This window comes from Canis lupus, chromosome 1, assembly GCF_003254725.2.
Source record: "Canis lupus dingo isolate Sandy chromosome 1, ASM325472v2, whole genome shotgun sequence".
NCBI classification, from domain to species: Eukaryota; Metazoa; Chordata; class Mammalia; order Carnivora; family Canidae; genus Canis; species Canis lupus.
In genome coordinates this window covers 107,431,045-107,447,880 of record NC_064243.1, presented here as the reverse complement: position 1 = coordinate 107,447,880, position 16,836 = coordinate 107,431,045, and the positions used below count along the sequence as shown (strand labels likewise).

The 16,836-nt window shown below is 51.3% G+C and overlaps 1 protein-coding gene across 2 annotated transcripts; it reads left to right on the top strand.

Annotated features, from left to right (window-relative positions):
• The first annotated feature begins 16 nt into the window (after window positions 1-16).
• On the top strand, window positions 17-16,836 carry RUVBL2 (RuvB like AAA ATPase 2). Of its 2 annotated transcripts, none has more exons than XM_035711806.2 (15): window positions 17-384; window positions 4,222-4,276; window positions 5,951-6,006; window positions 6,295-6,436; window positions 8,215-8,344; window positions 8,509-8,575; window positions 11,257-11,363; window positions 11,452-11,545; window positions 11,935-12,058; window positions 12,407-12,501; window positions 12,601-12,719; window positions 15,109-15,228; window positions 15,662-15,791; window positions 16,163-16,277; window positions 16,583-16,836. In XM_035711806.2, the coding sequence occupies exons 1-15, from the start codon at window positions 373-375 to the stop codon at window positions 16,708-16,710; spliced, it is 1,494 nt and encodes a 497-aa protein (XP_035567699.1). In that variant the 5' UTR covers window positions 17-372; the 3' UTR covers window positions 16,711-16,836. The 2 variants fall into 2 exon arrangements, with proteins under 2 accessions (XP_035567699.1, XP_025280123.1); XM_025424338.3 differs by lacking the exon at window positions 16,583-16,836 and adding an exon at window positions 16,410-16,526.

Sequence of the window (16,836 nt, the reverse complement as noted above, 5' to 3'; positions counted from 1 at the left end):
ATCCTAATCTTGGCCCCAAAATTAGCTGGGAGAGGCGAGGGTGGAATAGGGAGGAGAGGGAGCGTGGGGGACGTGTGGTTGCCCAAAGAAGTCTTAAGAATTTTGCAATCAGCCTCAGCAAGGAGGCCTGGGTAAGGGGAGGGGCCAGGAGGCGTAGCGAACGGACCCAGGAGTTCCGGGCACCCCTCAGCCGGCTCAGTCTCGGCGGAGGAGGGGGGCCTAAAAAGTGACGCCACGCCCCCACAAGGAGAGCTTGCATATTTATGAGGAAACGTCGAGCTCTTTGGAGGACCTGGCCGTCTAGAGGGACCAGAACGCCTTCTTCTTACCGCGTTTCCGTTTCCGCTAGGATATTGGCGGTTGCTGAGCATCATGGCAACCGTGGTAAGTGGCGTGGGGAGGGCTGAGGAGCGAACCCGCACCTCCGAGTCTGAACGGGAAGGGTGCTGGGGGCCTGGGCCCCTGGGTCTGAGGGAGGAGAAGGCCTGGGGGCCCGGACCTCTGGGTCTGAGGGAGGAGGGAGGGTGCTGGGGGCCCGGACCTCTGGGTCTGAGGGAGGAGGGAGGGTGCTGGGGGCCCGGACCCCTGGGTCTGAGGGGGGAGGGGGCTGGGGCCCGGACCCCTGGGTCTAGGGGAGGAGAGGGTACTGGGGGCTTGGACCCCTGGGTCCGAGAGAGGAGGGTGCTGGGGCCCGGACTCCTGGGTCTGAGGGAGGAGTAAAGGGGTTGGTATCCTGGAATCAAATGGATATTCAAGATCTCAGTAATCTGATCTGACTCAGTCATGTTATAGGAGCTCCAGCCTCCAATCCTCTGGGTGCAATTAGCAGCCAGTTCTGCAGTCTTTTGCCCTAAAGTGATGAGGGTTGTAGTAACTTAGGCTTCAAGCCATTCAAGGAGTCTTGGGTTACTGATGGCATGAGTGGCACCTGAGTACAGGAGGACGCTCAGGTGGACATCCGTCCAGAGTGTGAAGTTGCTTAGCCTTGAGTCACAAGAGTGTTGAGAACTTGAAGGGTGTCCGTGGGCTGGGGGTCCAGAGGCTGGGGATCTTGCAATGAGATTGTTTTGGCCATTTTAATATTTCAGCCCCTTGTACTCAGTGTGGATGCTCAGTAGGTTAACTCTTGAATGTTGGAATGAATGAATGCATGAGCTCACTAAAGGAGAGATCAGGCACACCGGTCCTGGCACTTGCTTAAGAAACATCTGAATGAAGAAGGGATGTGGCCTTAACTTGGGGTTGAACTGGACTTCCGGCTACCTTGGTTCCCATAGTGACCCTGGTGGGGGGGTATGGGGGAGGAGTGGGGCGGTAGTTACTGGTAGGTGTGGAATTTGAGTCTGTGGCTGCTGTCATGGCAAAGAGGGTTGATAGGGGAGCAGAAGCAGAAGAGGAAAGGTAATGGCCACATTCCTAAGACCCAGTTCTCATGGACATGAATAAAGCATTGGAAGTTTGAGGGGACAGTGGGTGCTGAGTTTTAAAATGACCTCTGCTGGGGCACCTGGGCAGCTCATCGGTTATGTATCTGCCTTCACCTCAGGTCATGATCTCAGCTCTGGGATGAAGCCCTGCCTACTGGCTCTCTGCTCAGTGGGGAGCCTGCTTTTCCCACTCCTATTCCCTCTGCTTGTGTGCTCAAGTGCAAGCACGTGCGCGCTTTCTCTGTCAAAAAATCTTAATAAAATAAAATGGCCTCTGCTACCATGGGGTCAGTGAGTAGCACAGCATAGGAGAGGCTTCTGGTGCAAAGGAAGGCCTTGTAGGAGGCAGGTCTGTTTGTGTGGGATTGCTAAGGGTTAAGATTTCTGGACCCATGCCCATTTATTGCCACAAGTAGGGTCTGGTAGGATGTGTCGTGATATGTGAGGGTGAGTTCTGAGTCTTTTTTTTTTTTTTAAGATTTTATGGGAGAGAGAGAGAGAGAGAGTGAAGCGGGGGTGGGAGGTGGGAGAGGAAGAAGCAGAGTCCCCTCTGAGCAGGAAGCCTGATGCACGGTTTGATCCCAGGACCTGAGGATCATGACTTGAGCCAAAGGCAGACACTTAACCCACTGAGCCACCCAGACACCCCTGTTCTGATTCTTCTGCTAGTGTTTGGGGCCAGTGTCTGTTGGTCTTGGTTCCAGCCTTCTATGAGGAGAGGGTAGGTGGGAGGGAAGCTTGTGACCATGTGGCGGCCATGGTCTAAGCTCCAGAGACTGGAGGCTTCCAGTGGGTTGGATGTCTACATCTCCTCTCCTGGTGGAAGAGAGACCTGTGGTTGGGGGCAGGTGGCCAAGGGACTGGGTCAGCAGGCTGGCTTCTTAGGCTTTCCTTTCCTTACTAGAAAGTGTGAGGGGCGCTTGGTTAAGTCACTGGAGCAGGTGACTCTTAATCTTGGGGTCCTGAGTTCGAGCCCCATGTTGGATATAGAGATTACTTAAATAAATAAAACTTAGAAAAGAAAGAAATCATCAGATACTCCAGTGCCAGCAAACAATACAGCCTAGGACCCACCACCCAGATTTCTTAATTTTTTAAAAAATATTTTATTTATTTATTCATGAGAGACACAGAGAGAGAGAGAGAGGCAGAGACACAAGCAGAGGGAGAAGTAGGCTCCATGCAGGGAGCCCGATGTGGGACTCCAAGATCAGGCCCTGGGCCACAGGCAGGCGCTAAACCGCTGAGCCACCCAGGGATCCCCACACCACCCAGATTTTTAACAGCCTTAGTGAGATATAATTCACATACCATATAATTTACCCATGTATTTATTTATTGTAAAGATTTTATTTATTTATTCATGAAAGACAGACAGGCAGAGACCTAGGCAGAAGGAGAAGCAGGCTGCCTGCAGGGAGCCCAGTGCAGGACTCAATCCCAGGACCCCAGGATCAGGACTTGAGCCAAAGGCAGATGCTCAACCACTGAGCCACCCAGCCACCCTACAATTTACCCATTTAAAATGTATAGTTCAGCAGCTTTTAGTATGTTCACAATTGTACACTAACACCTCCAGGACATCTTTATCCTCCTGAGAGGGAAACCCTGTAGCTCTTGGCCATCATCCCCCAGTCCTCTCAGACCCCGTGGCCCTAGGTCACCACCAATGTACTTCCAGTCTATGAATTCACTTATCCTGCATGTTTCATATAAGTGAAATCATGCCATATGTGATCTTAAGTGTCTGGCTTCTTTCACTTTGTATGTTTTCAAGGTTCATCCACACTACAGCATATGTTGGAACTTTCTTTTTATGGCTGAACAATATTCCAAGTGTTTACATACCACGTTTGGTTTATCCATTCATTCATTGATGGATATTTTGGGTTTTCCCACCTTCTGGCTCTTGTGAATAATGCCACTGTGAACACTTGGGGATTCTCGAACTGTCCTGGGGGTACTTACTCATCTCTCTCCCCTATATGAGAAGAGATGGTGGCTGGCTCCTTTTTTCAGAGAGCTGAGAACACCAGAGGGCTCAGTACCTGCTTGTTATATCAGCTCAACACTTCAGTACATCATTCATCCAAACCCTAACATTGAACCCCAAGTGAACAAGCAAGGTGTGGGCTGTGCCCTTCGTGGGACTCACATCCACCAGAGCCGATAATATTGAGCTGATAGTCTCCCTTCTAAATGTGAGATTACACAGGGAGATTGGGCTCCCAAGGGAGACCTTTTGTTCTGTCCAGACCTCCAGAGACCCTGGAAGGAGTCAGGCCGGGGCAGTGGTTGGGGGGCCTTCCTTCGTGAGCGTCACTAGATCTGATTCAGTGAGGGAAGTGAGGAGAGCAGGCTGGACTCTGGGACATGGGTGTGCAAGGGCCTAGTGACAGATTCAGGCAATGTGGTACAAGGGGGCTGGGCAATCAGGGACCAGTTTGCTGCTCTGCATTGGGTGTTTGTCCTTCCAGTCATGGGAGTGGGGAGAGCTGCTTCCTTCAGAAATAATTTCTGGGCTCCAAATAATGTGCTAGGCCCTGGGGACAGTGCTGTGAACGAGACAGACACGGTCCTTGTCTTTCTGGGACACTGTTGACTGGGGTCAACCAACCAGCGTTAGTGGTGACAAGTAAGAAGGGTGGGAGTGACAGTTGTTTGGGTTATTGGCCTGCCTGTGGGGAATAAGAATGGAAAGGACTGCCTCTAGGGATGTGGGCAGGAGGGACAGAGGAGTTGGTGAAAACTGGGATCATAAGGGCTTTTCTGATATGTCTTCCTCTATCCCCAGACGGCCACAACCAAGGTCCCAGAGATCCGAGATGTGACAAGAATTGAGCGTATTGGTGAGTGAGCAGGGTCTAGAGCCTGCCTGCACCCCACAGAGCCAACCAGCCCAGGGGCCATCGCATCCCCCTCTCTGATGGGGGGAGATAGGGCTGAGTGCCAGAGTGGGCTCAGATGGCACATGGAGGACCTTGCTAGGCTGCAACCTGAGATGCAACCCAGGCCGCACTTCTGCTGGCTTGGCTACCCCAGTTAGGCTCCTGGGTGTCCTAGCATTTTGCTTGGAAATCATAAAAGTGTCTGCTTGCTGAGTGCCTACTGGGCTTGGCCTAGAACTGAATGTCCCATGCCCTCAGCGCACACTGGCATTAGCTCCATGAGGGCAGGGACCAGGTCTGGCCTGTTTCTGGCTGTGTCCCTAGCAGGGGCCCCAGCAGAGCAGGCGCTCAACAGATAACCAGCAAATGCATGAGTTCATGTCCTGCCAGGTTCTCACAGCCATCCCAGCAGATGTGCATTGTGACTGCTCTCCTGTATTTTATTTAATGGAGGAAACTTTGACTCAGAGCAGTCAAACCACTGGTCCTGGCTCAATGTGCAGAGTAGGCCATAAATCTAGGAGTACGAAGTTGGGGTGTAGTAGGCCAACAGAGTGCAGCCTCCGCAAAGAGCTTTACCTGCATGGAAAAGGAAACTATACTCCTTTGTGCACATTTGTTCACTCTGCCTATAAGGGAGGCCCAGAAGTAAAGAGGCTAGCAACGTGGGTTCTGGAGGCCCGGTGCTGGGGACCACTTTTGCTGCAAGAGGCTAGTTGCTCTCTGCCCTGGAGTCCTTATCTACAAAATGGAGCAAAGGTGTTCACCTCATCAGTATTGATACAAGATTCCATCAGGTCATCGATAAAAAACCCTCAGCATGCAAGGGCCAACACGGTTTCAGCTATCAAAAGACCCAGTAGACACCAGCTACTCCCAGTACCAGCCCTCAGGATGCTTAAAATCTAGTGCTGGGGTCAGCGAATCTTTTCTCAAAGGGCCAGACAGTAAATCTCTTCTGTAGAAAAATCATCAGTTCTCCCATTGCAGTGTGAAAGCAGCCACAGGCAGTAAGTAAGTTAGGGGGTGTGGCTGTGTTCCAATAAAGCTTTATTTACAAAAACAAGCGACTGAGCCATAGGCTATCATTTGCCCAGCCCTAGTCCATTGTGAAACATTGAAATCCCACGTCTTTACCTCTTGCTGGGCTGTGTGGTCTTGGGCAAGGGGCCTGACCTCTCTGGTCTCCCTTCTCGAATTTGTGTTGATGAGGGCCTGAGGAGTTTTTTGAACCCCAGAAGCACTCCTGGGTGGTAATAGCTGGGACTCCTGTTTCTCAGGGTCACGTGGCACAAAATAAGAATCTGTGGGGCCACTTAGGCTATAAACATAAAGTGTTTGTGATTGTTAGTGGTCACGGTTAGATCCTGATCTGATGTGGTTAACCAGATCTGGGTGATTCTGGTTCCCTCTGCTGTATCCTAAGGGCAGCTCCAGCTTATTGAGCATTTACCCCCACTAGCTATTCTCCCAGTAACGTAGAGACATGGACCCACCCCCCCTCATTTGACCAAGGAGGAAGCCAGGGCTGAGAGAAGCTGCCCCTTTCCTCAGGCCACACATTATCACGAGCTGGCTGGTAAACGTGTCTTCTGGTTCTTCCTCCTCCACCCCCTCTCCCCCGTCCCCCCACAGGTGCGCACTCCCACATCCGGGGACTGGGACTGGATGATGCCTTGGAGCCACGGCAGGTAGAACTGAGGGCAGTGGGCTGGGAAGGCTGATCCATGGATGTACAGGGTTCCCAGGGTCCCTGGGCATGTTAGGATCTCCCAGACCTTTGGCTACATATCTATAAAATTTAGCCACATGTAGAGTTTTATTAGTCCTAAAAATTTGGGGTGGAAAAGGCTTTTTTTGCTTTTCCCAGGCCCTAACCAGCATCGTGCCCTTTCGTCTCACTGGTCTGGAGGTGGTAGAAATGGGGGTGGCAGTCCAGTAGGAAGTCACATGGTGTGCTCTCACCTCCCACTCTACAGGCTTCCCAGGGCATGGTGGGGCAGCTGGCAGCCCGGCGGGCAGCTGGTGTTGTGCTGGAGATGATCCGGGAAGGGAAGATCGCTGGGCGGGCTGTGCTCATCGCTGGCCAGCCGGGCACTGGGAAGACGGCTATCGCCATGGGTAAGAGGCCTCTCAGGGCAGGAGCTCTTCTGGTCCCTGCCAGTTAATCCTTTCTGTGTAAATCAAGGTTGGGTTCGGCCACATTCAACAGACAGCCCAAAATGGCAGAGACTTAAATGCTCTGCTTCATTCTGTCACATAGAAGAATCTGAACATAAGCCACTTAGGGCTTGTTGAGCTGTTCCATCAAGTATTCACCTTTCTACCTCAATATCCTCTGTACTTTTTTTTTTTTTTTTAATTAATTAATTAATTTATTTATGATAGTCACAGAGAGAGAGAGAGAGAGGCAGAGACATAGGCAGAGGGAGAAGCAGGCTCCATGCACCGGGACCCCGATGTGGGATTCGATCCCGGATCTCCAGGATCACGCCCTGGGCCAAAGGCAGGCGCCAAACCGCTGTGCCACCCAGGGATCCCTCCTCTGTACTTTTATGGCAGAGTCACCTCATGTTCCAAGAGGGTTGCCTAAGCTTCGGCCTTCCTGTCCATTTTTTAGTATATGTGTTGCCGAAGTGAGCACAGGCCTTCCCATCCATACTCCCATGTAGGAGGAAGGAGAAAGAGATCTTGCAGTGAGGGTGTACCTCCCTACCTTTAAAAGTAGTTAGCTCCCGTTAAGCAGCTGTCTTGGGACCCCCACATAATTTTTTTTTTTTTTTTTTTAAGATTCTTTATTTATTCATTCATGAGAGACACAGAGAGAGAGAGAGAGGCAGAGACACAGGCAGAGGGAGAAGCAGGCTCCATGCAGGGAGCTTGACGCGGGACTTGATCCCAAGTCTCCAGGATCAGGCCCTGGGCTGAATGTGGCACTAAACTGCTGAGCCATACTTTTTCTTATATCTGCCCCATACTTTTTCTTATATCTTATTGACTAGAACTTAATCATATGGTTACATTCTGCTGCGACACTATGGGACATTAACATGACATGAGGGAGCAGGGAGGGATGTGATATGGCAGTTGTCAGGAGAGACTTCCCAGAGAAGTCAGGCCCTGAGCTAAGACTTGCAGGGTGTCTGGGAGTCTTCTGGACACGCAATATGGGACGGGGCTATCCAGGCAAGAGTGTGGCACATGTCTGGAAAGGGGACCAGGAAGAATTTCCACCTCTTACTGGTCAGAAGGGTCCAGTGACTTCCTGTCTGTGAGACTTGACGTGGTGCTTAGAGTGACTGCAAGGTCAGCCCCGGTGTCTGCCGGCCAGCCCCAGGCCAGACAGAAGACCTGTCCCTGGGCTGGTTACAGGTCATGTGATGGGTTCATGGTTGAGCACCAGTGCATGCCTGCCACCCCCAGATCGCTTCTCTGCAGGTGCGGTCCCACACCAGCACTTGTTCTGTTGTGGTCCTCATTATACAGAGATACAAACAGACAAGACTTCTCAGGATCACATGGTGCTAAGCGGTGGAACCGGGATTCGAACCTAGGTGGTCTGGCTCTAGAGCCACCACCCTTAACTACTCTTTCAGTCCTCTTTTGGCCTTGATTCCTGCTCATTACCCCCAAGCCTAAAAGGCTAAACAACTTCTAAAGCCCTGGCGAGGTTATAGGGTCATGAAATTGACCTTCTGGTCAGCATGGGGTTCGAGTCCAGGTCTTCTATGTAGCCCGCCATCCCTGGCTTTCTCCATGTCTCCCTGTCTGCCCCCAACACTGTGTGTATTTCACCTACGCTACTTCCTGAGGAGGGAGAAGAGCTGGTTTGACACAGAATAGGTGTTGGGGACCTGGTGCCAGGCTGTCCCCACTTACCCAGACCACCTCTTCCCCAGGCATGGCACAGGCCCTGGGCCCTGACACCCCGTTCACAGCCATCGCGGGCAGTGAGATCTTCTCGCTGGAGATGAGTAAGACAGAGGCACTGACCCAGGCCTTCCGGCGCTCTATTGGCGTTCGAATCAAGTAAGCACAGGACCCGGTGTGGGGGATGGAGTTAGCTTGCAGTGGCCTTGGGATGACCCCTGCCTGCCCTGTCCGGCTTGTCCCATGCCTAAGGGCTCATGGGAGTTAGCCATTTGCAAGGGCCTGGGCCTCGGGCTCTCTGCTCACATCCGTTTTCCGCCTAGGGAGGAGACTGAGATCATTGAAGGGGAAGTGGTGGAGATCCAGATTGACCGTCCAGCCACAGGGACGGTGAGTCTGCTGCTGAGCCTGGGCCACCTCCAGGGCTGGAGGATGGGGTGCCAGAACCCAAGGGATGTTGGATGTTTGAGCTGCAGGTCAGAGCCCTCTACTGTGTACTGTGGGGGTCATTGACAGTTTATCCACTTTTTTTTTTTAAGATTTTATTTATTTATTCATGAGAGACACAGAGAGAGAGAGGCAGAGACACAGGCAGAGGGAGAAGCAGGCTCCATGCAGGGAGCCTGACACGGGACTCGATCCTGGGTCTCCAGGATCACGCCCTGGGCTGAAGGTGGCGCTAAACCACTGAGCCACCCAGGCGCCCCAGTTTATCCACTTGTGAGTGACGCCCTGAGCCGTTAAAAGCAAGTGGTGTCATGACAGAGAAGGTCTGGAAGTTCCTCACACTTAAATTTTTTTTTTAACTTTTATTTATTTAAATCATCTCTGCCTACAACATGCGGGGCTCAAACTCATGACCCCAAGATCAAGAGTTGCATGCTGTTCTCACTGAGCCAGCCAGGTGTCCCTCTCACAGTTCGTTCTTTCTTTCTTTTTCTTTTTTAAAATTTATCTTAAATAAAATAATTTAAATTCAGTTTGCCAACATGTCATGGTAAACACCTAGTGTTCATCTCACAGTTAATGGTTAGGCTTAAGAACCTGTTCTGTGAGATTTTATGCAGCTTAGCCCTAAAAGGTGTTTCCTATCCAGCTTACATGGTCATGGTGATTTGCTCCCTTTTTTTTTTTTTCAGCTAAGAATTTTAACTTTTTTTTTTTTTTTTTAAGATTTATTTATTCATGAGAGACACAGAGAGAGAGAGGCAGAGACATAGGGAGAGGGAGAAGCAGGCTTCTCACAGGGAACCTGATGCGGTACTCGATCCCAGGACCCTGGGATCACAACCTGAGCCACAGGCAGATAGATGCTCGACCACGGAGCCACCCAAATGCCCCAACATTTTTGTTGTAAATTGCAACAGATGTAAAGAAGCACGTAAAATAAGCGAATGGTCTAGTATGTTATTATAAAACAAATCTCCTTAGAACTACCACCAAGATAAGAAATTAGAACTTTGAAGAAAAAAAAAAAAAAAGAACTTTGCCAGCTCCCATCCCTACCTCATTGCTCTTTCTACAACACCCCACATCCTCACAAGGGTGGCTGCCCTTGCCTGTTTTCACTTCTTGGGTGTCATTGGTTTTATCACCCAGCAATGCATTCCCATGCATTAGTCAAGATTGCCCATTTTTAAGATTTCTTTTTTCTTTTCTTTTTTTTTAATAGAGAGCATAAGTGGGGGCACAGGGAGAGGGAGAGGCAGATTTCCTGCTGAGCAGGGAGCCAGAGCTGGGGCTTGATCCCAGGACTCCGGGATCATGACCTGAGCCAAAGTCAGATGCTTAACCAAGTGAGCCACCCGGGTGCCTCTGATGTAAAGATTATGTAAATAAATCGATAAATCTTTAAAATATAATAAAATAAAAATGTAAAACCAAAACCATCTCTCTCTTCCTCCTGAATTCCAGCCCTTTTGTCCTGCCATCTTTCCCTACAAAAAGAACAGCTCACTAGAAATAAGAGACAAGTGGATGTGCTGGAAGACACTGACTGTGCTTATTTTGTGGGGAGAAAGTGTGGTATTTTTGTTTTCTTAGCTGTGTTTAGCTTAGCTCTGTTTTCTGGGTTTGTGACTAATAAAAAAAAAAAAAAAACACAAGTTACGTGGACATAAAACAAGGAATGTTAGAGTGTGGCACACTCCCACCTCCCCACATCAGGGCCCTCTAGTCCATGTTGCTGTTCTTAAAGACTTTATCTTTTAGGTAAGTTGTTGTTTGTTATCTTCCTGGGTTTTTAGTAATCGGTTTGTTGAGCAACCAACAAACAATAAGCTGCACACAGTGAAAGTACAGGATGTTGGGGCACCAGGGTGGCTTGGTAGTGCGTCTGACGCTTGGTTTCTTTTCTTTTATTTATTTATTTATTTTTTTAAATAAAGATTTTATTTATTTATTCATGGGAGACACAGAGAGAGAGAGAGGCAGAGACACAGGCAGAGGGAGAAGCGGACTCCATGCAGGGAGCCCAATGTGGGACTCAATCCTAGGACCCTGGGATCACGACCTGAGCCAAAGGCAAACACTCAACCATTAAGCCACTCAGGCATCCCTGAAGCTTGGTTTCATCTCAGGTCATGATCTCACGATTTCATGGTCATGGGATTGAGTACTGCGTTGGTCTCTGCACTCAGTGCAGAGTCTGTGTCAGATTCTTCCTCGCTTCCTCCCTGCTGCCCGTCTCTCACTCTTTTTTTTTTTTTTTTTTTTTAAGATGTTTTAAATTTATTCATGAGAGACACAGAGAGCAAGGTAGAGACATAGGCAGAGGGAGAAGCAAGTTCCCTGTGGGGAGCCTGATGTAGACTTGATCCCAGGACCTGGAGATCATGACCTGAGCCAAAGGCAGATAGATTCTCAACCACTGAGCCCCACCAGTGCCTCTCCCTCCCTCAAATAAATAAATAAATAAATAATTTTTAAAAGAGTTTATAGGATGTTAAGTTTTGACATATCCACAGTCCATTGCCCCCTAAAGCATCCCTGTGTCATGCCCATTTCCAAGCTGTGTTGGGGAGACAATGGGCCCCCTCTGAACTCCTTGGCTGGCCTGTCACCCATCTCAGGGCTCTAAGGTCGGCAAGCTGACCCTCAAGACCACAGAGATGGAGACTATATACGACCTGGGCACCAAGATGATTGAGTCCCTGACTAAGGACAAGGTCCAGGCTGGGTGAGTGGCAGGGGGCCATGGTAGGTGGTCAGGGTGGGGGAATCTCGAGCCCTTTCATGTCCTCACTCCCACCCTCCTCCACATGCAGGGATGTGATTACCATCGACAAGGCCACAGGCAAGATCTCCAAGCTGGGCCGCTCCTTCACACGCGCTCGCGACTATGATGCCATGGGCTCCCAGGTGGGCCAGGGCTTTGGGGGTCCGCTCACTCCAGGCACCAGGATGTTTGCATCTCCTCTATCACCCCCATGGCCCAGAGGGTCCGGATCCTCCAGTAGCCCCACCCCATGTCCCTTACTCCTGGTTCTTCCCTGTACCCACCAGGACAAGGAGGGCACTTCATCTTTGCAGTTTGCTCATGGTTTCTGAGGTCCTCCAGTAACCTCCGATCCTTCAGTGCTCTCGAGTGCCCTGGTGGTAACTTCCTCTTGGACCTGGGATTTCTGGATTCTTAGCTCTACCCCAGGAAGTCCAATCTCCCCCAACTCTCCACCCAGACAGCCCCTTTGGGCCCCCTTTCATGTTCTTCTTTACTCTTACCTCTCCCTCCCTGCCCCCTGGCCCCATAGACCAAGTTTGTGCAGTGTCCAGACGGAGAGCTCCAGAAACGCAAGGAGGTCGTACACACCGTGTCCCTGCATGAGATTGATGTCATCAACTCCCGCACCCAGGGCTTCCTGGCTCTCTTCTCAGGTGAGGCCCAGCAGGCTGGCTCTGTTCATGGCACACACTGCTCCTCCTACCTCCAGTACAGCCCCCTGGTTCGTCCTACCCACACTGTTGCCCTCATTCCCTCTTGGATAGTCCCAATGGGGGCTTGCATGTCCTACCCTCTCTTCTTCCTGGGTTCTTTGCCTCGGGTCTTCTTCTCTGGGACATTGCAGACCGAATGAGACACTCCTTCTGTCACTTTGCCACTCCAGTTTTGATCTCTCTTCCCTCTATCCCTGGTGTCCCATCTTCATTTCTCTCTGTCCACTCTCCGGCCCTCTGTCCCTGTCTCCTCTCTGACACTCCCTGTGTCACCCCCACCTCCTTCAGGCGACACAGGGGAGATCAAGTCAGAAGTCCGAGAGCAGATCAATGCCAAGGTGGCCGAGTGGCGTGAGGAGGGCAAGGCTGAGATCATCCCTGGCGTGAGTACCAGGGTGTGGCCAGGGCAGGCGGCTCACAGTGAGAGCAAATGGGAGGAAAGAGGCTTGGGTAGGTTTGACACATGCCCCAATGGCTCCCAGGTGCTGTTTATCGACGAGGTCCACATGCTGGACATTGAGAGCTTCTCCTTCCTCAATCGGGCCCTGGAGAGTGACATGGCGCCCGTCCTCATCATGGCCACCAACCGAGGCATCACCCGGTGAGCCAGCTGCTGGCCTCCCCAGAGGTCTCTGGGAGAAACAGGGTGCTCCAGGTAGTGGGTATGGGCACAGGGTAAACAGGGAATGTTTGTTGAGTTCCCTGTCAGGAAGGGTATGGACTTAGCTGGTGTCACAAGGCTATCCATGTACGGGGGCCTAGACAAAGTTTGTCTTTTAGCTTCTCCCTAAAACAAAGCAGGCGGGTGCTCAGGGCGGTAGGCAGGCAGTTCTGCTCCATCAGGAAGTTGAGGATCATGTTCTTTCTGTATTTTAGTTCCTGTAGCCCTTGAGGCTCAAGTTCCCAAACTGTGTGCCAAGGCATGCCAGGATGCTGCTGAAAACACATGAGTGCTCTGGGATGTTCTGAGTTTTCTTTTCTTTTCTTTTCTTTTCTTTTCTTTTCTTTTCTTTTCTTTTCTTTCTTTTCTTTCTTTTCTTTTTTCTTTTCTTTTCTTTTCTTTCTTCTTTCTTCTTTCTTTTTTTAATGATTTTATTTATTTATTCATGAGAGACACAGAGGCAGAGACACAGGCAGAGGGAGAAGCAGGCTCCATGTAGGGAGCCTGATGTGGGACTCGATCCTTGGCCTCCAGGATCACGCCCTGAACCGAAGGCAGATGCCAAACCGCTGAGCCACCTAGGCGTCCCATGTTTTGAGTTTCTGAGGGATGCACAGAGACAGATGTGTTTGACACTGCCTGCATCACTACAGTTAGGTCATTTAGCCCTAACGACCTTATAGAACAAAACTTAATATTGCTTTTGGCCTAAGAATGCCGGGGGAAAATTTTAGAGCCATGGAGCTCACCTGGTTCTGGGAATCTGTGCCCTAGGGTGTTGCCAGCACCTCTCGTCCTGTTGTCCCAGCTGGTCTTCTTCTCTGCCTCATCTGTATTTTGGTGGACAGGGAGAAGGAAGTGGGTGGTAAACAGCTCCCCTGGGAAGCTGGGGCCTGGAGGGTGCACTTAGCACTTCCACCGTCACCCACTGCCCAGCACCACCCTGGCTGCTCTGGAAGCTGAGGAATGTCTTCTCCAGTGCTGTGGCCATGTGGCAGCTAAAACTGGTCGGTAGAGGGTGGCCATCATTACAGAGGACAAAGGGGCAGATTTTCTGTGGCTTGTTTCCTGGGTGAACAGCTCTGACCCTTAAAAGAAGTTCAGGAGGTGGATATTGTCTCAGCCCCACGTTACAGAGGATAGCAAGGCCTGGTGACGTGCCTGAGGTTGCATGGAGAAGGTGTCAGAGCCAGAGTTGCCTCTCCTAACGAAGATAGGAAGGGGCCAGCTGAGGGTAAATGTATGGCAGCTGCACGCGGGGCACATCCTGGGCCAGGGCACAAACCCAAGTCGCTCCTCTGTTATCTGCATAAAATGTATTCTTGAGTCTACTACGTACTCTCACTTAAATGGATTTGTAAGCCCCTCTCCCCTACCCCCCCCCCCCCATCAGTGCTGGCAACTCTGGTGCTCCTGTGTGACTGGGTGTGGACCCTCTAATCTAAGGTCCAGCAAGTTGGCGCCCTGCCTGCTTTCTGGTTACAGCTCACCTGCTGTAAATGAGTGTCCTTTTCTTTCTTTCTTTCTTTCTTTTTTTTTTTTTTTTTTTTTTTTTTGAGTGTCCTTTTCATGCCGTGTTATCTGCTTTTTATTAATGATTTGGGATTTAAAAGGGCCCCCTAGTTGCCCAGGCACAAGGCGAGGATGGATGTGCCTTACAGAGAAAGTGTGTGTGTCAGATGAGCTTCGTTCCAGGCATGATGTAGAGTGCTGTCTGCCACGAGTTCAATGCGAGTGGGTCAGTAGTGTATGCTAAATAAGATGTCTTTAAACAGAAGCACGTAGAACCAGGTTATATATTGGTTGGTTGACAAAAATACTGTGACCAAAGGCTCACAAGAACCTACCACATACATCTCCAAGAAGCAGTGGTTCATCATTTGCTAGTGAGTGTCTGCCCCCCCCCCCCCCCCCCACTTAATAGAATGTCACTACCACAAATTACAAGAATCCACTCTCTCCTGGCACTGCCATGTGCCAGGGCCTGCTCTGGGCCAGGTGCAGCACGAATAGCACAGAATAGGACCATCACAGTCTCTTACCTGTGGAGCTCTATGTCAAGCAGAGGAGTGAGACCTTGACTCAGTAATCCTGGATATAGATACCTAGCTCAGACCAACCCAGTTTTCTGTGGGCGGGGGTGGTGACACAGCTGGGGGACAGCTGCACAGTTGGTGATGACAGTAGCCATGAGCTGAAGGTTAGGTGATATTTGCCCAGTGAGTGGGCTGTGATGGAGAGGGTGGGTGGGGTATTTTAAGTAGAGGAAATGGAGACCTGGGTTCTGGGAGCATCACCCTGACCACCCTCCCTTTCTCCTCTTCCCCAGGATCCGGGGTACCAGCTACCAGAGCCCCCATGGCATCCCCATCGACCTACTAGACCGACTGCTCATTGTCTCCACCTCTCCCTACAGTGAGAAGGACACAAAGCAGATCCTACGCATCCGGTATGGGCAGGGCCGCCTGGGGTTCTGGGGCAGGACCAGGCTACGGGTCTGAGAAGCAGGGCTGGCACCCACCCTATTTGGCAAGTGGAGGCAGTGAGGTCTGAAGGGGTAGGTCTCTGGGCCTGCAGGAGGTAGGGCTGGGCTGGGCTGGGCAACCAAGCAATGGCCTCAGATCTGGTGGTGGGCCAGTGGCTGACACTGGGGAAAGAGCCCTGGCTGGAGAGGGTTGGAAGCCCAGGTGACAGGTCCAGCCCATGCCTCAGTGGCCCTTCTTGCTTGCCGTTCTGTGGTTCTGTGAACATAGACTCCACATGTCCCCCAGGACTTCAACAGCGCCCAGGGGGAAGCGCCAGCCAGGGGTTTGCTGCAGTCAGAGCCCTGGCCCTGGCTGACCACACCCCACCCCACCCCACCCCGCCCCACCTGCCCACAGGTGTGAAGAGGAAGACGTAGAAATGAGTGAGGACGCCTACACGGTGCTGACGCGCATCGGCCTGGAGACCTCATTACGCTACGCCATCCAGCTTATCACAGCTGCCAGCCTGGTGTGCCGGAAACGCAAGGTCAGCTAGCCCAGTAACCCCCGGGGCCCGCCCAAGTGAGTGACCTACTCCTCACTCCAAGGGCTTGGAGGGCGTTGTTGCATTTAGCCCCAGAACATAGGTTTTCAAAGGCTGGGAAGTTGGGTCTGCGGAGTTTATACCTGTATTTCCTCGCCTGACACATAGCAGGTGCTTCATAGATGTCTCTCATCTCAAAGTTAATGCCGTCAAGTCCATCTTACAGATGAAGAAACTAAGGACCGGAGGGGTTGGACCCTCAGCCGGGAGGTGGCCGATGCAGGATTCAGGCCCAAGCAGTCTGGCCCGGGGGTCTTCACCCTGACCTGCCGCACTGGGAGGGGCCCCACTGAGATCTGGCCTTTCCCTATCAGGGCACGGAAGTACAGGTAGATGACATCAAACGGGTCTACTCGCTCTTTCTGGACGAGTCACGCTCCACGCAGTACATGAAGGAGTACCAGGATGCCTTTCTCTTCAACGAGCTCAGTGAGTGTCCTCTGCTGCACCTGTCCCCAGGGTCACCCACCCCAGGGGGGCAGGCCATATGTAGCCTGGATATCTCAGGCCCTTCCCTCGAGACCACACTGACCACATGGCCCCCCTTCCTTCTCCCCACAGAAGGTGAAACCATGGACACCTCCTGAGCTGATGTCACCTTCACCTCCCCCCCCCACGCCCTGTTTTCTACTAGAGTTCTGACGCTGTAACTTTGTATAAAATGGTTCTGAAACTGGACCCATTCTCTCTCTCTCTCTCTCTCTCTCTCTTTTTTTTTTTTTTTTTTTTTTTAGAGCTCAAGGGAATGGCAGGGGGAGGGCAGAGGGAGAGGGAGAAAGAGAGAACCCTAGGGAGGCTCCAGGATGCCCAGTGTGAAGCCCAGTGTGGGGCTCGATCCCATGATCCCAAGATCATGAACTGAGACAAAATCAAGAATCAGATGCTCAACCTACTGAGCCACCCAGATGCCCTGAAAAACTAGACCCATTCTGTGTGTGTGTGCATCTACATGCGTACATGCATCCTGAGCCTGACAGAGACAACCTGA